Consider the following 23,200-nt stretch of genomic DNA (forward strand, 5'->3'; position numbering starts at 1 on the left):
CGAAGTTAATCCTTTAATTGAAGGACTAAAGACTTATGTTCAAAAGCAACACACGTCTACAGATTTAGCCAACATCAGTAATTCGGAGATCAAGGATGCCAAATGGCTGTGTATACTGCCAACGTGCTATGGCATCTCTGATTATGTAATGTCATTGTAAAGAAGTGTGTTCAGATGTCGGATGCATGTTTGTTCCTAATTTGTTCTGTCTGTGTCGGAAGGTGTGAATTCCGGTGTAATGAACAGAATAACATTGGTGTACGTTCGTTCCCAACAATTTGTGGTCGGATGGTGTAAATGTCGTAGTAACGACGGTAGTTGTAACGAGGTCTGACTGTATATACATACTGTACTTAAAACATTCTGAACCTTTTATTATTGTATTGTATTTAATATCTGAAGGCAGCATTATTTAAATATGGTGCAGTACATGTTGTTTAAACCATTTACATGGATATTTTGAATATTTTTATATTAATCACAAGTCTTTGAAACATAAAAAGTGAATTTACATACCATTCTAGGCAAGTCTGCATTACATATACAATTCACCTATCTCAACAGTTCATCTTATAGTCGCCAGGATTTTTTTGTTTGTTGCTTTTTATAATATTTTAGAATTGCAGTTCTGTTTATATTATGCTTAACTTATGTTTTGGTGTATATAATTGACATCTATATAGAATATTGTCATCAGGCAAATATCTAGCACTATAAAAATCTTAACTTTCATTCCCAATTCTCAATCATTTTTTCTGACCCAAATATGATGTATGTGAAGTTTACAATTTTCTATTTCTACATCCTTCCTTTTATTCTATAAAGTAGTTAATAACAACTACAAAACAAATATGAGGTATGAATAATTATATACTTCTCAAAATAAGTTAAGCAATGCCAGAAATGTATTAATTTCTATGTATATACACATACTTAGGCTTGCCTGAAGCTTAATTTTATTATTTAAAAAAAATTGACCTGGGGTTGTTTTTTTTAACATATGGAGGCTTAATTATTCAAATGTGGTTCAGTGCAGTGTTCTCGCTGCTCCATTTAAGCGGGGCGGCCCGCCCCGCTATTGCATATTGCCGCCCTCCTTTATTTTTCAACGCCTCTCTTTTATTTTCCCACACCTTACTATATTTTATAGCACCAATCTCCACTATTTCCAAATGCACTTTTTTCCACACAAAAATAATCATCATTCAGCACACTGAACATCAAAGGAAATAAGCCGCATTGTGTGTATGAAAAAAACAACTGACGAAAACCTTCAGTAGCTTATGACAGTATTTTTAACAGCCTCCATTTTGTCCCATACCTGTGTCCATTTGTATGTTTGATACACACAATAAAAGTTCTATTTTATTTGAGCAATGAAAACATTTTATTTTTTATTGACTCAGCAATCTCCGTGTGGAAAAAATACTTATTTGACGCCAAATGTGTCATGTGATCAGACCGGTCATTCTGTCTTTTGTTTCCACTAACTATCGTCTGGTATTTTGTCCTCAATTGCAGATTTATCTTGGGTGCCGAATAATATATACACTGCCTTTCCAAAAACAAAACAGTTCATTCGATGAAGATGGAAATAAAATGAACAGAATTTTTTTAATCCCACATTAGGGGAAAGAAGAAGAAGGAAATGTTTTATTTAACAACGCACTCAACCCCACATTAGGGGATCACTTTACAAACATCTTTATTGTTTTACATATATCTTGAAATCTTTATTAAACTAATAATATTAAAACTGATCGGATCAGAAAAACTGTAATTGCCAGTGAATGTTACACCGACAACTGTCACAACATGAGTCGGCTTGTATTTCGTATCAACGATTTTGTACCAAATAATGACAGGCAAAATAAGGAGTATGGCTTTCTACAAAGTCGACCAACCAACACACGATATATGGTAAGCAAGCTTTTTTTTTGCTTTTTTTTTTTGCTTTTCGTTATTGTTTTGTTTTGTTTTTTGAAGGTTGTGCCACATGGCGGCCCTCCTTTAATTTTCAACCAGCAAGAACACTGTTCAGTATATGGAGTTTATATACTATGTTCACAAATTTATGAAGATGTCCCTCTGTTCTTAGTACCAGCCAATTAGAAGTACCTCTCCTCGGCATGTGTGTTTTAAATTTACAATTCATCTATCTCACAGAAGCTTGTAATATTTTTAAAAACATATTTCTATTTAAATTGTGCTTAATTTATGCTTAGGTGTATATAATTGACATAAAATATAGCTATCAGGCATATCTAGCACTTGACTTTCTTTCCTATTTCAGTCTTATCATCTGACTCAAACATAATGTCTATCATGTTCACAATATCTGTAATCTCTTATTTTTCCTCTGAACATTTGCTCTTGTTCCTCCCTCAATATGTCAACAGCTCTTATAGAATCAGATTACAAACCATCCACTCCAGCTTCAGTATTTTGTTTGATATTTCTCAGCGATGTGCATGTGGTTGAGGAATACCCTGGGCTTTGTGATATGACTAATACCAAATGAGACCATGACAGTTTGCTCTCTTGTAATTTGCTCTGTTGGTACAGCATATTTTCAGGGAATCTCTCCTGGATAGAAGGTTTGCAACTAAACTACAGTAGCATAATAATAGCATTCGTGGTTTGGCACTACATTTTTCATGTGAAAGGGGTTCTTCCAAGCCACACTTGATCTAAGGAATCCCTACAAAGGCCTCAAGACTGGAAGTCATTACTTTTAAATGAAAAAAGAAAAGAAAACTCTGCCCTCAACTTCATGGGAAGAGGGTTCTATTTGTGAGACAAAGTACATGTCTGAGGGTGTTGTAAAGTACACAAGAAGATGCAGAGACAAAGATTATACTTCAATGTCTGTACATTGCTGCCAGTTCACTATCCCAGATACGAACATTTTTATACACTAAACTTGGATGCAGGGAAGACACCAACTAGCAATTCCAGCTCTGCTTGCCATTACTGGCTATGATACCAACAGTGCTTTTTTGCAGAATGGAAAACTGATGGTTTTGAAAATTCTTAAGCAACACCAAGATTTCCTTGAAATGTTCTTAGCTCATGGAAGGTCAGCAAAAATTGATGTTCAGATATTTAAGAAGTAGATAATTTCATATACCTTCTCTGCAGGTGCAAATAACACAAAAAACATTATGGCTTGAGAAATATCTGGAAATGTTTGTTGCCAAACCAAGGATGATAATATTGAACTACAGTAGAGTATAAATCAGCCTTCTCCACTCTACATTCACTGAGAATGCTCTGAGAATGCACATAAAGAGAACAAATTACCAAGTTGTCATTTGGCATCAGTCATACCAGGCAATCCAGGCTATTCCCCAACCAAATGGTCATATGGCTGAGAAATTTCAGAAGGAACACTAAAGATGAAATAGTGATATTATACCATAAGAGCTGATGGAGAAACCAGAGCAGAGCCTGAAGAATACCAGAAATTGTGATAAAGACAGACATATTTTAATTGCATGAAAATACAAAGGAATATGAAAGGAAGTCAAAACTTTCCTAGACAATATTCGATGTAGAAACTAATTATATACACCTGAGCATAAGTTAAGCACTATGTAAATATAGAGGCAAATCTAAAAATATTACAACACAGACTAGATAAGATGAATCGTACATGTAAATGCAAAAGAAATTAGGTACACAAAACTAATGTTTTAAATTTTTAAAACTGGTGTTTAGTAAAGAGGGACATCTTCATAATATTGATGCACATACATGTATACTCACAAATTTAATTAAGGGCTAGTAAACTTTCTTATATTATAATATAATTCTTTGTTACTGTCATATTATGTTAGCATGTTTTGGTCATATATATGACTTCTACACATTGTTTCAGTAACATTTTACTGGTGATACATGCAGAAAACACTGGGTATTTCACATATTTATGAAAAATATTGAAATGAGCATTAGGCTAGTATTTGTTACACATTTGTTCAGAATGATATTTGTCATTGTGTTCCCTCTAAATTGTTATTTCAGTCATTGAGTTTGAGAACATGCCACAATGCTGACAACTGTCAACTGAAGAAGTTGTATTTTCCATCATATTTAAAGGATAATGTTAAAATATCTGTTGACCGTAATTATTTTTGTTGAGTATAGTACAGGCCAGGGGTGGGAGAAAAATAAAATTGTCAATCGGTCCCACATGATGTCATCACTACTGGGGGGGGGGGGGGTAGAGGGAGAAAAAAAAGAGAAAGGAATAAAAATAAAAATTATAAAATCATTTAAAAGGCGATATTTGCCAAATAGTGGGGTTTTTTTATAATCATAGTGGCGTTTGTATATTTTTACCTTGAATCATGAACACAAAACGATAAACATCAAAACATGAAAGAAAGAAAAATGTTACATCACATTGACCAGCAACCCCCCCCCCCACCCCCCAAATTGTATATAATTATATTTTACATAATGGAATAAATAATATACAAAACAAGAAATAAAAGTTATGACTTTTAACTCCCATATATGTATAAAAAGTACCAGTATTCAGTAGTATCCTGAAAATTAATAAAAGATGACACCGTTGAAGCATTTGACAGCTTGAGCTAGCACACTTTTAGCCAAAACAAGTAATAACGTTGTCGCTGATTGGATAATATTTGACCTCTACTGGCTCTAGAGATAGCTGATGTAGATCGTCTTGTTACAAAAAAAAGATAAAAAAAGTGGAAAGCTTTTTTGTTTTTTGTTTTTAAAGTCCTTTAATACACTACTTTGAACAGTCCACAATAAATACATTTATAGATTATTTCAATATATTTTATGCTATTTCAAGCAGTTTGCATGTATTTTACAAAAACCTCTTGCCTCAGACACTCCACCCGACAGCTCTGTACAGGTGTTGACAGGTGTTGATTGTAACCAGTTGCAAACTCTGGTTCCTTTGTTTTAATTGGAGTGTAATACCTCGATAGCTTTCTCACAAAGAATGGTGTTATTGTTAACGTCTGTTTAATCTCGTGACGCGTTCATGCAGCGGCTTTGACAAATGTCTAGCCTAGTGGCAGTGGATTGATAGGTAGGTCCGACTTATGGCAGACTTAAAATCACAGATTTCTGAAACACCAGTCATATTTACCACTATTTATTTATTTATTATTATTTTAAATCATGCACAAGATACCGATCTCTGAGCAGGCTGGTCCGGATAGGAATTTGTTCCAATAACAGAAACGGACAGGTGCTTCAGACCGACAAAAAAGACAAAAGTGGGACCGGCAAACACATTTTCAAAAAATAATTTCAGTCTCAGAGATCGAGAATCGGTCCCAGACCGGGAAAAAAGGGCTTTTCCCCACCACTGGTACAGGCAGATATTCTGAACCATATTTGAATAATGCTGTCTCAGTATATTAAATACAGTGCAATTTTTAATAATAAAAGGTTCAAACAGTCCAAAGTATGTGTAAATGTAGAAAATAAAGCATTTCAGGCATTGCTTTACTTTTGCCAATAAGTATATCATTATTCATACCATATATTGCATTGTTATTTGGTTTGTTAATATTAACATCTAGTATAGGATGAATATTATTCATTTTAGCCTTATATCTGTTAAAAATTTATATGGATGACAACTATATCACTATATTTAATTTTTCCACATATCATTTTGGGGACACAAAATGTGCAATGCATGGTACCCCTATTCAAATGGCAATATTTTTTTTATCCACCAACATTTTTTCTGCAGACAAGCAGATATTAAATTCATATATAATGGGGTATCCAAAAATACTTGTCTCCAAAAATCCCTAGGACGGGGGAGGGTTTCAGTATCTAGCCCATGGACTAAAGAGGTTCATCAGTGTTGTAGACATCTTTTAAATCTTACTGCTTAATAATCTCACTGGCCTGGCTTCGTCTGTCTGTCAACACTGGCACCTTCACCTGAAATGATATGCTGGGCAATGTTGTGTCTTGCTTTAAATCTTTGCAGCCACCCGTTGGAATAGGCAAAGTTGGCAATGTTAAGTTCAGCTCCAAATGACCTGTCTTTAACTCAGAATTTCGTCAGTGATGGGGACATTTTGAGCATGCGCATTACTGAACCACAAGAATAATGCTTCTTCCATATCTGTATGCTTTGCCAATTTTTGTTTTTGTCCGGGCCGCGGTTCAACATTTTCATCTTCCCATTTTTCTTTCTGTAGTAAAATATCGCCCACTGTTCATCATTTCACTGGATACGCCCACAAGGCAGAAAAGTGGTTGGCAATGTTTTGCTGACTTTTAGATGAATTTAATTTAAAATATTTCATGATTTCTCACTTGCGAACTGGATCTAATGCAACATGTTTGCGTTTAGAATCTATTTTACAGCAATGAAATGCCTGATCGTTACCATGATGTTTATACCAAATGCTGAGTTGAAACTCTCATAGAGGCCCAGATCTTAAAACAACTTTTCAATTTTCAATTCTTTATTCACTTTGAGTTTGTTTATTCATTAAACACGGGTCATACTTGAGTGACACTTAAAACACCTGACGTTACGCATTTACCCAGGATTGCCCGATCAAATGCACTGATTAAATACCTTATTGTCATGTGATCATCCGACCGACTTTTTATTGTGTACCATTAATTCTTTAAACTGTGGAATCGCTGCACTCACAACTAACCATCACAAAGTGGTGTTGTTAATCATTAACAAAAGTAACAACTCCTGCAGAGTTTTATTATGGCCAATGTACTCCTGTTGAGCTGCTTGATTTATGGCCTATTGGAGCATGGGCGATACAATCGAGGGGACTGTAACATCTAACATGCGTTTTGTTCAAAAACATGTTTGGCTGACGATGGATAGCGAGGTTGGCACTAAATTAACCAAGAAAACAAAGGGTACATGAAAGGAAGTTGGCAGTACGTGAGGTTGGCGTTAAATCGGGGGGCAATAAATTGAGGGTACGTACACTGTATATTGACATTAATTCAGTATTTTTCTCTTGGCCAATTCATTTAGCATTAAAAATATTTAGTTTCTGACTACTATTGGTTTTTCATTCCCTATTCATCCGGAAAAAATGCGATGTTTACCTTTTTGCTTTAGTTGAAGAGATTAGCTAATATGACTGCTTTCTAGAAAACAAAAACAAAACATGTTTGCCACCTGAAGTTTGAAATATTATCATTCTTTACATTGAGGGGTCCAAAAAGGGAAGCATGCAGCTCTCATTAAATTATATTAGTCAGTTCTAGTTGCAGGAATCAACCCTGCTTTTACCTCATATTAGGGGAGTTGGCCCACGTTTAATATTGCATAACATAACAGTCAAACCAGTTGTGATTCCAACAAAATTAAAGTAAAGAAAAGGGACATTCTTTTCAATGGAACTATATTCATCACCAATGAAAATGGATAAAATAGTGGTATGATCCCTTACACCAAAGAATTAAACATATACATCAAACATATTGCTTTTGTTACAGTGAACAAAGTGCAGCCACCATGAAATACAGAACGATAGTGCTCATTTGAAAAAACACCCCCATGTGCAAACCACATTAGCTATGTACATGTGCATTCAGCATGTGAAACATGAATATGTGAGCTATAAAAATGCAGTGTTTTTGATTTCTTGTCCTTATTATTTCGGTTACTACACAAATGAAACACATACCAGATCAGGTAGACCTTGTGTGAACAGTGGCCCAAGACTGCTACATACAGGTAATTCTTCTATGGCAAGGGACCACCACAATAACCTCTACTGCTTCCGCAATGTCAGGTTTGCATAGGTTATCAACTCAGTGCGGAACTGACTATGTGAGGTAGGTATTTGAGTAAAACGCCTGTAAGAGGTGTCATTTTGACTTGACAACATCATCAACTGTGACTCAACTGTGATGGTCTATTTATGGTTTAGTGATGAGTCATTGTTTTCTTCATCACGCAGACGTTATCATGAACATTATGTTCCCAACTGCATACAGGTAGTGGATAGATTTGGTGGTGGTAGTGTGATGATGTGGGCAGCAATTTCACACACTGGCTGGACCAACTTGGTTCACATGTAAGGCAACTTAATGGCACATATATACTGGGTGAAATTTTGCAGACAAACATTCCAATTATGAATAATGCCAATGTTGTATTCCACCATGACAATGCAAGACACATACAACTAGACTAACAACAGAATACCTACACAACAAGAACATTCACGTCCTGCCCTGACCTGCTAGGTATCCAGATTTGAACCCCATATAACATCTATGGGATGAGTTGGATAGACGACTGAGACAGCATCAACCACAGCCACGTACTCTTCCACAGTTGGCACTGACACGACAGGCAGAGTGGGCCACCATTCCACAAGGTGTAATTCGTCATCTTATTGCTTCCTTGGGAAGGAGATGTCATGCAGTTTTGAACTTCCATAGTGGGCACACAAGATATTGACTGCATACTGTTACGACGTTGAACTTTTAACTTTTTAAAACGTCACTGCATCTTTTTATTTTATCCTATATATCTTTGCCAATTTTATCACAAAATAAACCGATGAAAGTCTCAGATCAAAGTCGAATGTTTTGTATGACCTAAAATTGAAAACATTGAACATCATGTCGGTGCACACATGGAAACATGCTTATTCATGTGACAGTCTGTTTTCATTGCACACATGGAAACATGCTTATTCATGTGACAGTCTGTTTTCTTTACACACATGGAAACATGCTTATTCATGTGACAGTCTTTTTTCTTTACACACATGGAAACATGCTTATTCATGTGACAGTCTGTTTTCTTTGCACACATGGAAACATGCTTATTCATGTGACAATCTGTTTTCTTTACACACATGGAAACATGCTTATTCATGTGACAATCTGTTTTATTTGCACACATGGAAACATGTTTATTCATGTGACAATCTGTTTGTGTTTTTGTGTGTATTGTAATGTTAATTTGTTTAAACTTTATTTCAAACTAGACTTATAGATATAAAAACGTTTCCATTTAAAGACTGGTTTACGTACATGGTGTTGAAATATTTTGCTTGACATCTATGTATTAATCTTATGGCTAAATTTAATATCATATACAGTGAAACCTCTCAAAACTGGACCCTCAATAAACCAGACTTCCCTCAAAACCGGATGTTTTTCGCAGCCCTTTTTTAAATATCTGTACAGAAGAGAACCTCTCTAAACCAGATACCTCTAAAACCAGACTTTTTACTTGGTCCCAAGGCTGTCCAGTTTAGGAGTTTCACTGTATATATATATATTTTTAATACTATATTAAATATAACTAAACTTAGAAAAACCTTGCTTTCTTTCTACATATAACTTAATGTAAAATATTTCAGTCTTTAAAAAAGGTTTATACAATACCTACCTAAATAATTTACGTCAGAAAAAAGTATTTACCCAAATTTTTCTGGCTTATGTAATGGGGTTGGCTTTTTAAGCAATATAGAAATTTATTACTTTTATTAGGTAACTTACAGTTATTGATATTTGGTTTTTATCCTTTAAAGTAAAACAATTGTTGATGAACATGTATCAGACTGATTTCATTTGTGCTTAATTTCAGAATTGATCAAACAAAGACTGGTCATATTTTGGGAGATGCCAACCAGAGACCAAACATCTCAACATCAGAACGTAAACTGAGTGGTCAAGCTTGTACCTTACTCAGACTGCTTACTCATGCAGCTCTACTCCTTGGCTGTGATGTCAACTCACGGGTTAGTGTTAAATAATTTTAAAGGTACTTCATCCAATTAATATTTTGGGCAATATTTCTCACCTATTGCAATATCAAAATAACTTAACAGTGATTCATGAGTGCAAGTTCAAGTTTTAAGCTAGTCTTGGGAGTGGCAGTCCTCCTATGGGTGGTGCAGGGGGGATGAAACATCCTGTGAGGGCGAGCACCTGATAGTAGATCATGGAAGCAATCACAACTTTGCCTACCATACTTTTGACTTTGCCTTGTACAGAGATATGATTTTGACATGATATTATTTTAGCAGGCATAAATAATCTCAATTTTTTCAAAATGGGTAAATACCGAACTTTTTTTTAAGGATTACGGGTAAAATGTAAATTATTTTATTTTAAATTTAGTCAGAATCCAGTCTTATGGCATGACATGATTGAATTCGCTGAAGGCAGTGCAAAAGATTTATTCTCACATGTAAACAAGTTATTAGATTTTTGTAAGTGTTTTTTTCAGTTAACAGTACTTGTATTTTCCTGCTTAAATGTTTTGATATATTTATAAAAGAATCTGTTTAATGTAGTATGCAGTGATTCAGCATTTTTTTAAACCATAGCATCGGGGAACATAGCAATAGGGTTGCATGTCCTAATATGGTACATGCCAACCAATCAGGTGGCAGTGTGACTCTTCACTCGCTTAGTTCAAATTAGCTTCTGGCAGATGCACATAATCAAAAGCAAATTCAAAAGCAAAGTGGGGGAAAATAATTTTAAAATAACGAACCTGCAGAGAAGATAGCAGAGAAGATAGCACGGTCCCTCTCACTGGGTCAGGGACACGGGCGGGTGGGCGCTGTTTAAGTAGGTCATTCACCTTCACACCAAAGATACCAAGGTCACTGCCTCCCAACACCAAGGTCAACCAGGACAGAAGTCTGTCACACCTGCACACCCAGGTCAGTATCTCCTATCGCACCAAGGTCAAGGTCACAGAAAAGTAGGTCATGGAGCGCAACAGGCACCACTACTACTTACAGCACAGGCAAAGGGTACGCTGGGAAATTTTGCTACAACAATGCACACTGGAACTCCAGGAAGTAAACAAACCACTGGTGACCTACAAAGACCGGTTCGGCAGCCAGTAATCGAGGAGACAGCATTTTCAGTGGAAGAAGTGTTACGGTTGTGAAAGAATGGTGTCGAAATGCCTCAAAACATTACTCGTGATAAGGAACGCTTTTCAAACAAAAACATTTGCGATTATATCAGCATGAATACCATTGTTAAAGATCGGGAATATCATACTTTTAAACTTGGAGAGATGGAGCTGGTACTGAGTGAAGGAATCATTTCTATGACAGAATGAAAATTACCATGGGAAAAAGTTACTAGTTAGGATATAATACAACAGTGTACAACACTCACAGCCTCCGATGTGGTGGGTCCACCTGGCATTTTGTTAATGAGGTCTCTCTCTCCATTAAAGTTATGGAGGATTGGAATAGTGACTCAGTGTTTTAAGTATTTGAAGCCATTTGTTATGGACAAATTTAAAATACTTTGTGGACTTCGCCGATATACCTACTAACCCCTACCCCTAATATGAACTGGGATGGTTAGTGTTTTATAATGCTTACATGTTTGTAATCTTTTAAATTATGTTCTAATAATATACATGCTATTATATAGTTGATGTGCAAGTGGCTACACGCCTGCCTTTTGTAGAATAAATAGTTTTACCCGAGATGTTGTGTTTTAGGTATGCGCCGAGTCAGCATTTTATAAAACCACATCGGGAAACACAGCGATAGGGTTGCATGCCCTAATATGGTAGACACGCCAACCAATCAGGTGGCGGGGTCACTACTCTCATTCAGTTCAAACTAGCTTCTGGTTACAGGTCCAGGCTGATGCACATAATCAGAAGCAAAGCGAAAACTCACCCACCTAATTTAACATGGTCCTATGTTCCTGGAGGGACGACAATGGGGCAGTTAATGTTTTATAATGCCTACATGTATGTAATCTTTAGTATTATGTTCTAATAATATACATGCCCTACAGTTGATGTATAAGTGGCTACAATCCTGCCTTTTGTAGAGTAGATAGTGTTGCCCAGGATTTTGTCGAGTTTAAAGTTTGAGTCATTTGGTGTAATGCAAGTCCACAACACAACAGGCCTCTGAAAATTGCAAGAGTGATAGTTTTGTTTGTGTGTCGCTCGCATAAATATAGTTTGCTTGACCAATGTTTCATTCACGCATTGAATTTATGACACAATTTACATGTACATGATGAGTTATCTAAAAACAAAATGGGTTACTTGAGTTTGTTTTTGCACACCATGCACAACTGAACAAAGGCTGTGGTACGTGCTTTCTTGTATGTTGGAAAGTGAATATAAAAGATCCCTAACTGCATTATGAAAAATGTAGCAGGTTTCCTGTGATGATTACGAGTCAGAATTACCAAATGTTTGACATCCAAAAGCTAATGATTAATTAATCAATGTGCTCCATTGGTGTTGTTAAACAAAACAGCATCTGTTGCTTGTCATTCTAATTTTGTAAAGTCTTTGAACCAAAGTAATAAAAACTGACCGATAATGCTTGTCAAGTTTCAATACACATGCTAGTTCAGGGCCGAATGACAAGTGTGATATACCAAGTTGTCAGTGTGAATATCATTCACGCTTCACAGTCATCTGAGATCGCACGTGTCAAGAGACCTCGTTGCGGAAATTAAACAATAAGATTACACGCAAGTAAATCTTGATGTAAATTTGTACAAATAAAAAAAACAGTACTACATCAATGAATACTTAACTTAAGTTTAGTTTATTTCCTTTGTCTTTGTTAATTTCGCAACCATGGTTGAGAGCACACATGCAGATCGTGATTGCAGGAAATGAACATGCAGCATTTGTACAAATTGCAGTTAAACATTATTATATTTGTAAGACCGGTAGGTGACATCTTAAAAGTTATCTGGATTTTAACTAGACTGTATATTTCAATTTCATTGTTATTATTTTTTATATAAAAAGCAACTGATGTAAATGGAATAGTTTTAAAAATTTGTTTTGTTTAACGACACCACCAGAGCACATTGATTTATTAATCATCAGGAAATAGTTGTAATAACATATTAAGTCGGCATTCTTAGTCCAGGTATTTCATGGCGCTGAAATCAACAGCAGCAACATGGTGCAAATTACAAAATTGTTGGGGTGGGTAATTGATGGGTTATTTTATAATTATAATAACTATAATAATAATAATAATAAAAGCAATTTAAACCAACATAAAGAATGCTATTTTAAAGAAGTAATGTGCTCTATTTGGAAAAGGTATTAGCTTAATTAGCTCTCAACATGAAAGGAAAGTAAAAACAACACCCTCCATAATCATCTACCCACCACCATATTTCTGTATGATTTGTTTTTTCATTTAATGGCATAGGCCTTTGAAGGAGAGGTGAATGGTTACAGGAGGCACTGGTCTCCAACTCTGAAGACACCCCCACCCCACACTTTTTTGGCTACAGGTATTTTTGGTCCAGGGTGAGCCCTGGATTGATATAAAAACAGAAATAGAAAATCAAATGAAGTTTAAAGGCACTTTTAATACTCTAATTACATAATAATAAATATGTTTGAAGTTAAGGTACCAATGAAGAAGATTGTTGTACATTACCGATTCCTGACAGATCATTTAGTAGATGTGCATGTTCATTTTGAAACCGTACACATTTAATGTCATATATTTATATGTTCAAATGGGTGTGCAGGTTTGCGAGTATAGATTGCACACTTTTGCCTTGGTGACTAATGTCATTTGGTAGGGGTGGGGGTGGGGTGTCACTAACTTTCACATGGACTTTATTTTGTGAAAATCGTAACAAGACATGTCAAACAAAAATAAAGGCATTTACAATATCAAGTTGCATGGTGTGTTTTTGTGTGACAGAGATTGATTGATTGATTGGAAAATCCAGAATCCACTGGAGGTAATTGATCTCAAAGACATTTTGAGTTGCCATATGGGCAAGAGTTGTTAATACTTTTGACTTTCCCATATTTTTTCATGCCAATATTTTACAAAACTAATACTTTCTTGTATTACAAACAAAAAAACCATGTATAATTTTCCCAGCAACATATACGAGGACACACATACATGTATTTGAGACACTGAACGTCTCTTAAGATAGCCAATAAAATTAGCATTTGTGTTGTCTGCCATTATTTTCAATCGCTGTATTGCATCTCAAGCAAACACTTTACCACTAAGGGGTTCAAGTAAATCACCGATACTAATATCCATATAAACAGTTCAAAGGACACTGGTTTAATTCTTCAAATGTCTATTTTCCACCAAGAACTGTAATTTGGAGATTACATTTTATCATCTGTATGCTGCAGTTCATGAAGGAAAACACTCTTATAAATGTATTATTTCAGTTGATTTTGTTCTAACACCTTGTGGGTTTTTTTGTTGTTTTTTTATTCTGTTTTTTTTTTACAGGCTGTTTCATCAATGGTGCAACCAGTTGTACAAGATGTGTCTCAGTTTTTTTGGAACCATATTCAGAAAGATATAGATCAACTTCATAGATGTGTGGGGAAAAGTGTGGATGACGTTTTTCTGATAATTCATTTCATTTTTCACCAAATATCTGACGGAACTCGAGGTAAGTCCAAAAAAATTCAATCTAATCCACATTACATTTTGTGGTTTACTAATGTTTTGGATTTATGTAAAATCTAACATTTATTACTAACTTTATTGTTGATTTATTTTCAAAGTCTACAAAATTCCATTTATGTAGCATTTATACGGTACATTCACATTGGACCCCAGTTTTTATTCTCATTATATTTTTATACACCTGCCTCTTATGAGTCACCGGCCTCGGTGGCGTCGTGGCAGGCCATCGGTCTACAGGCTGGTAGGTACTGGGTTCGGATCCCAGTCGAGGCATGGGATTTTTAATCCAGATACCGACTCCAAACCCTGAGTGAGTGCTCCGCAAGGCTCAATGGGTAGGTGTAAACCACTTGCACCGACCAGTGATCCATAACTGGTTCAACAAAGGCCATGGTTTGTGCTATCCTGCCTGTGGGAAGCGCAAATAAAAGATCCCTTGCTGCCTGTCGTAAAGAAGAGTAGCCTATGTGGCGACAGCGGGTTTCCTCTAAAAACAGTGTCAGAATGACCATATGTTTGACGTCCAATAGCCGATGATAAGATTAAAAATCAATGTGCTCTAGTGGCGTCGTTAAATAAAACAAACTTTACTTATGAGTCATATTATGGTATGGCATTGTCAAGAAAGAGAAAACTGGGAAGTAAAATTTACTAGCACATTTATTTCTCCAGTCTTACAGGTAACACAACCAGAGAGTATGCTGTTTATATCATACAAATGTCTGTCCGTAAAATTTTCATTTGCAGAGCATATCCATAACTATCCGTACTTTTCATGCATTACTGTACATAAAAGGAAATCATTGTCCAGGCCAAGTACAATTTGGTATGGTCATGTTTCGCATACCATAACTATAGTCCACCCCACAGGGATCACATTTTTTCATACTATATAATTTACTACAAATTATTTATTTCCAAGCCAATTGATTTGTAAATTGCACGCACAAATTGTATTTCTTTGTCATTTCCGAAACACTTTTACTTTTCTTCTTACGTCAAACCAAACTTAAATTATTTACAAAAAACCCCACATTTTAATGGAATGATGGGACGGACGATAGGTCACTTGTACTTATGATGGGTGTACCGTGTACCTCATCAGTACTCTTCATATAACTTGTACATGAAAATGTTAATTAAATTTATGCCTTGATTCAACTTTTATTTGCAGGAGTTGATACTCCACAGAATCCAGTGACTCTGTCAACAAAAGAAGAAAGAGAAAACTGGGAAGTAGAATTTACTAGCACATTTATTTCTCCAGTCTTACAGGTAACACAACCAGAGAGTATACTCTTTATATCATACATTTATGTTTTACTGTTTACATAACATTAATTTTCTCCTGCTTTTGATGAGTGCATGACATCACAACAGTATATATTCCATTGAGCACCAGCCTGTGCAAGTTTCGGTTTTCTAAGCTAGTCTTGGGAGTGGCAGTCCTCTTATGGGTGGTGCAGGAAGGATGTGCATCTGATAGAGGTTCATGGAATCAATCACAACTGCCTCGTGTCCTTTCAACTCTTCCTTGTGATGAGATATTATTTTGATAATAATGGAATACAGTTTTTTCGTTCAGATTTATTGGTTACTCAATTTTCCAGCTTTATAGCTTAATAATATTCTGTTAATAGTTGTCCTAAATCGAGTCATTGGTAAAGCCAGTGGTTGTGCCTGAAATAGATGTGCCTGAATCTTAATTGAATAGTACTGGTATATTGCCAAACCTTTTGTATTGCGATACAGCAACCTACATTGTCATACCACGATATATTGCAAAGACCAATTTTCAATTACTAGAAATTATAAAGTGCTCTAATTTCATGTACATTTTGCTGAACTTAATAAAAATTTATATACCAGTCAGTCAAGATTCGTTCCAAACAAGCGAAATTATTTGAGTTTTTCTTAAACTGGTTGTTTTTGTTTAAAAATATAATACGTGTGACTAACACATGTACAAAATATATAAGCGCAATATACAGGTACGTACGTTAGAAAAATATTATGATAGGTATTGTTCAAAATTTATATTGGAGTATATACCGGTTATACTGCAATTCTCTAAAGAGTACCCATATACACCATGCATACCCAGTTAGTAACACCTATTGTAGTAATTTCATTCACAGTTTATGCAGAGCATTGCAGAAATGATATGTGTTGAGCTAATATTGTTAATAATTAATCTAGTGTGAAAACAACAATTAATGGACTGCTTGTTTTGCTGGAAGGAATTTATTTTAAGGTGTAGTTTGTTTTCATTTATAGGTTCATTACATAATTACTTTTTATTGACATAAAATAGTACATTAATTTTAATCAAGTGTATTGGTGTTTGTTTTGTTAGTCTGTCTCTGTTGTATTTTATACTTTGTTTTATTGGTTAAAAATATGTGTATTGTAATTATTACATAAATGCATTGGTCACATTTTTCACATTATAGTCTAAGCTCCATATTCTGTAGGGGTGCTATTGTTGGACCTGACACAGCGAACTGCAATAGCTTTCGTATTATTTTTTCATTTGTAGACATCCCCTGAATGTAACTATGGAGGGGATACTAAAATAAAATAATGGGAAGCCCATTATTTTGGACCATATTTGTGATGATCCAGACTGTCAATGTATTTAATTTCTAAATATCATACTCACATTATTTATGATTTATGGTAATTATCAGCTTTTCTTTAAAGCTTTTCTGTTGGAATCTAGTAGGTTTCAAGGTGACCATTCACCACTGGTACAGTGTACAAGATACAAAGTGACTTATAAGGCTAAGGCGCGAAACACACATGGTCTAGGTCTGGGTTTGGGTCTGACGAGTATGGTACAAGTTGAAAATAAAACATACTGCATCAAATATGATAACACACACCACTGTTTTAATAACTGATACAACCATTGCTTATATAGTTAAGTTATCTTTTCATTGCCAGACTGGCAGCTGCACAATGTTAAACATTACTCTTTCATTTCTCTTAATAAACAACAGGAAATATATATATATATTAATTTATACACAATTAATAGACACATGTAATTGTAAATAATAAAATCTATTCTGATTCATACATGTATCAACTATCATTTATACTGACATACAGATAAGTTTACTTTAAACATCATCACTATAAATATGCAATTGCAATACATGTATATCATAATTTATGGTCGTATACAATACCATATAAACAACAATATACTACACAAACTACTTTCTTTGGACTTGGGAGATGATTCAGCAGCTACTCATAATTATTGTTTTGTTTGCTTTGTTTAATGACACCACTGGAGCTCATTGATTAATTAATCAATCACTGGCTATTGGATGTCAAACATTTGGTAATTCTGACTCGTAGTCATCAAAGAAAACCCACTACATTTTTCCTAATGCAGCAAGGGATCATTTATATGCACTTTCTTACAGACAGAAAAACACATACCATAGCCTTGTTTCAGTTGTGTTGCACTGGTTGGAATGCGAAAAAACCCAATCAGCTCAATTAATTCACCGAGGTGGTTTGATCCTGTTATGCAAGTACCTCAAGAGAACACTCAACCGACTGAGCTAAATCCCACCCCTTTAATTATTGTATTCATCTTCCTCTATTTTAACTCAATTTCTATGAATCAATTGAACCTGATATTGGTAATTTTAAGGAATAAACCAAAATGACAGTAAAATTAATTATTTTAGGAGTTTGTAAATTTTTGTATTTAGATACTTACTTGTTTAAACTTTATTGTTAATGGAAATGTTCCCAAACTGAAGAAAAACCTCACAAATGAACAACAAGCAGATGACAACAAATCGGATGTTGAATAAATTTTGTGTAGCATTTTTGAAGAAGTTTGTCTGATATCTGACAATGATTTGATGGTTTAAAAATCCACCAATTTGCTAATGAGAGTGTATCTAGATATTGAGTTGATTACTTCTAGCTCGGTGGAGGTATGGTTTATGAACCATAACAAGAAGGTCCATTTTTGGGGTTATGAATATAAATTATATTATATGGCACTAAACAATATTTAAGAAACAACAAGGAATAAATGTTAATTAATAGCCTCTTTACTTCTTAAATCATAATAATGTATTCCCCCCCCACCCCACCCACCCCCCCCAAAAAAAAAGACAAAAGAAGAAAAAAAAGTTCATTTACAAATCTTGAAAAGGAGAAAATATTTACATGTAATATTTCAACAATATTAAATTTGTCAACTATATATTCGCGAACTCTTGGGCGTTCACAATTTTATGACCAGTAAGTGTGCCATGTCCGTGAGATTGATCACTTGCTAGGCATTTCCCACCCCCACCTTCAACATTCAAGTAATGTAGGAGAGGATACAATGGAGGCCAGGGGTAAGTTAAACCGATTGACCACTTCGGGAACCAGTCAAATTAGATTGCAAATGTTTAGCGAAAAATGCTTGTCTGAACACAAGCAATTCAGATTGTTTGCGAGCGCATTACCCCCAAAACACATCACTGGTTTTCCACTTTCACTTTTTGGGCTGAGTTCAGCCAAACCGAGCAAGAAAAATATCCGCTAGACTGGTTTACACTGGTAAACCAAATTACGAACTCGGGAACCAATAAAATAATTCGCTAACTTTACTGAAATGTTTGCTGACTGAATGTGGGACTGCTATCTATCCTCAAACTAACAGGAAATCACGTGATCAGCTTTTTCTCGCATTTTCACCTTGTTTTTTGCAATCGGTCGTAATTTAGTTTTTTCAAACAAAACAAAAGTTTAGTTAAAGTATTTCTTAAGATAAACTGCGGAGAAATATGTATTAGAATTTAGTTACACATCCGGCATGAATAACATAACTAAAATTCACTTCAATAAACCGTTAAAGTTGAACAGATTTTCGTTGTGCCACATTACCAATGAAAAACATTGAAACTATTTCATTTATTACTTTAATTTTTTTAAAATAATAATACATTAAAAAAAACCTGCGGATAATGCCGAATAGTATTAACGAATATGATTTGCCAATCGAATAAATTATTTTTATCGGCTAAAAGCGTGCCGACTTGTGCATTCAGAACTCCTCGGTATGCCAAATATTTACGGGATATAGGACCTCTGACCTGGCGTGCCTCTTTCAAAATTTTGACAATTTAATTCCATTCTAAACTAAAGATCCGGGCACTGAATTTAGTCTATGCTTGAATGTCATGCACATTTTCATAATAATATATGTTTTTAATTACAACTGAAAACAGCATCGCAATTCTTTGCTACACAAAAATGCATTTGACTAGCAAACAATAATATTTGTGTCTCATTTTGCAATGCATAACGCTTCTTTGCCCTGATGTGTGTGTATGTATGTATGTTAGTGGTGTTGCGATGATCAATTATAATCAAAGATTGATCAGTTGGGGCTCTATATAGCGATGTGATATCCGATTTTGAAATTCATAATCAATTGTTGAGGAAAATGTTAACCGCAGTAAATATTTCCTTACTTTTTGTCAGAATTTGTATTCATCTAATCCAGTATGTGTGGGCTAATATTGTGTACATTTCTTGATTTGTAACCTTTTGAGGCTATGCTGCTATGTACTGGTAAATCTGTGTGTTCGTTGATATTTATTTATTTTGGCATTTTCAGTAAAGAAAACAAATACTGAGATATTTTTTTTAATAAAAAAATAAATAAAAATGTATGTTACATTAAAACATTCTTATCGTTCATTCATAATTGGGACCAAGAAAATATAAATTATTAGGCCTATCTAATTACGAAACAAAAACTGGCTTGGTTAAAGAGTGGTGCGCAACCACATTACGGTTCCATCTTGAAGTTCCCATCCATATACCAGGTCCTAGAACGTGCCAGTAGCTGAAGTCCTTGCTGTGTAGCAAACACCATTACACGGTTGCTGACATAAGGTCCATTGTCATGGATGAGGAAGGGCTGGGCATCATCCTTATCACCAGTATTGGTCCATTCACCATCAATAACCAAATCGCACTGTGATGCAGACTCAGGAGGGAGAGTTCCACGTTTCTGCCAGCGGATGGTTCTCTTCAAAGTGTCCATTCTCCCAAGGTTAGCACAGGCAGTGTTGGATGCTTCCTGTAGACCTTCAGCCAGGATTTGAGCAGGTCTTGCTTTGGTGGTCAGGGCCTTCTCCTTCAGGGATGAGCGCACCTTGCCCACCTCAATAGCTGCCTCATCAGGATCAGGATCGTGGATCCTATGGGAACGTACATCAGTCACATTAACATCAGTGGTAACTGCACCTTTACAGCCAGAGGACCGTTGATGCACACATTGCCTCCGAATCCAGTCCTTCTTAGCTATTTTCTTAACACACATAAATCCTTCAACACAAAGCTTGCTATGACCTCTCTCTGTCTTAATAATCTCCATAATTGCTAATAAAATCAATGTTCTTTATTAAAAAAACAAAAATGATGACAAGAGAAGAAACCAAATGACTATATATACCTTTCTGGTATTTCTAAGAATTGCTCCTATGTGAGTGATTGAGTCGTATCAATTTTACTATTTTTTGTGATATTTCAAATCTTTTTTAAAGCTTTGATGGTCAAAGTGTTAAGTCTTGCAGAGTAGTGATAAAAGGCTAAAAAGTAACTAATTACTAAAAACAACACATAATTCTAAAAGTTTGATCACCTAAACAAACAATAATGTTTGAGTAGTTATCCTAAAAATATAACATAATTAGTCATTAACACCTACATGTATACCTGAAACCACGTTATATGCCTTTGATGTTCATAATCACAGTCAGAAGTAACTGGCTTCTTAAACAAACAGTTATAGGAACCTCAAAAACTTTAATTATGTGAATTGTGTAATTAACACAACTTTGAAGTTGTGCCTTTAGAAATTCTATGTTTTATGTTCTTTTTTATTAACAAAAGAAAAAGTATCAAAGGTGACCACGATTACCTAACTCCAGTGCGTTCTAAAAATTCTGTTATTTTTTATTAATAATTGTCCTATTTCTCACTTTATTGGTGAGCAATTGTCCGGTTAGCAATTGCCCCACATTCACAAATATCATAACTTTTAAATGGAGATACAAATCGTAGGTAACAGCAATCTGATCAGTTGATATTATTGCAAACCTGCAACAAAATTATACATGTATATATTTTTAAAATAGGTGCATAGTTCTGAATTTGTCCGATCGTCTCCAAGTTCCTATACATTCTAACAGATTGTATAATTGTCACTACAGTCACTAAGTCACTACAATTAACCTTAGCTACAATTCTTTCATGGAACAGGGCCCAGACATCAAAATACACCAGACTTTGCCACACTCGCCAAACACAGCTTTAGTGTGTGTTGAGCCCAAGTCTTCTTTGTTTAATATCTCTACTAGACACCTTGATCTAGCAAACCATTTTCTAGTACTTGTCAATGAAACTTGTAATAATTGCTGATGCACGGTTGTGATATACATGAGGATTTGAGGATGTCTGCATGATCGTAAAATTTGTCATCTGTAAAATTATATTTCAGGATCTAGACAACTTGCTGCAAATGCTGAATGACAAAATTATTAAAGACGATAGATTTGGTATGCTTTGGCACATTTTTGTTCTTTTTAATTGTAGTAGTAATTTAAAAAAATATATAAATAATTGAAGACTATTTCAGTTTGTTTTTAATATAAATGTTTTGACAGAAATCTAAGATTCTTTAATACTGCTGTTAGCCAAAGATATTTTTACTATTCAGTTCAGATTATTTAAGTGAATGAAGTCCTATAGGCAAAATATATGACATTCATTCATATGGGAGTAGTCACAACCATGCCAAAATATATAACATTCATTCATATGGGAGTAGTCACAACCATGCCAAAATATATGACATTCATTCACATGGGAGTATAGTCACAACCATGCCAAAATATATGACATTCATTCATATGGGAGTAGTCACAACCATGCCAAAATATATGACATTCATTCACATGGGAGTATAGTCACAACCATGCCAAAATATATGACATTCATTCATATGGGAGTATAGTCACAACCATGCCAAAATATATGACATTCATTCATATGGGAGTAGTCACAACCATGCCAAAATATATGACATTCATTCATATGGGAGTATAGTCACAACCATGCCAAAATATATGACATTCATTCATATGGGAGTAGTCACAACCATGCCAAAATATATGACATTCATTCATATGGGAGTAGTCACAACCGTGCCAAAATATATGACATTCATTCATATGGGAGTAGTCACAACCATGCAAAAATATATGACATTCATTCATATGGGAGTATAGTCACAACCGTGCCAAAATATATGACATTCATTCATATGGGAGTAGTCACAACCATGCCAAAATATATGACATTCATTCATACGGGAGTATAGTCACAACCATGCCAAAATATATGACATTCATTCATACGGGAGTATAGTCACAACCATGCCAAAATATATGACATTCATTCATACAGGAGTAGTCACAACCATGCCAAAATATATGACATTCATTCATACGGGAGTAGTCACAGCCATGCCAAAATATATGACATTCATTCATACGGGAGTAGTCACAACCATGCCAAAATATATGACATTCATTCATATGGGAGTATAGTCACAACCATGCCAAAATATATGACATTCATTCATATGGGAGTATAGTCACAACCATGCCAAAATATATGACATTCATTCATATGGGAGTATAGTCACAACCATGCCAAAATAT

At 34.9% G+C, this 23,200-nt stretch overlaps 1 protein-coding gene across 1 annotated transcript in view; it reads left to right on the forward strand.

Annotated features, from left to right (window-relative positions):
• LOC121372659 (E3 ubiquitin-protein ligase RNF213-like) overlaps nucleotides 1-23,200 on the forward strand; it is an 89,853-nt gene that overhangs the window by 39,218 nt on the left and 27,435 nt on the right. Inside the window, exons 12-15 of the mRNA XM_041499106.1 lie at nucleotides 9,602-9,755; nucleotides 14,259-14,424; nucleotides 15,616-15,716; nucleotides 21,976-22,033. Of these exons, the coding sequence (XP_041355040.1) occupies nucleotides 9,602-9,755; nucleotides 14,259-14,424; nucleotides 15,616-15,716; nucleotides 21,976-22,033 (479 nt within the window). The remainder of the gene's footprint in view (nucleotides 1-9,601; nucleotides 9,756-14,258; nucleotides 14,425-15,615; nucleotides 15,717-21,975; nucleotides 22,034-23,200) is intronic.

The sequence above is a fragment of the Gigantopelta aegis genome, chromosome 4, assembly GCF_016097555.1.
Source record: "Gigantopelta aegis isolate Gae_Host chromosome 4, Gae_host_genome, whole genome shotgun sequence".
Lineage (NCBI taxonomy): Eukaryota > Metazoa > Mollusca > Gastropoda > Neomphalida > Peltospiridae > Gigantopelta > Gigantopelta aegis.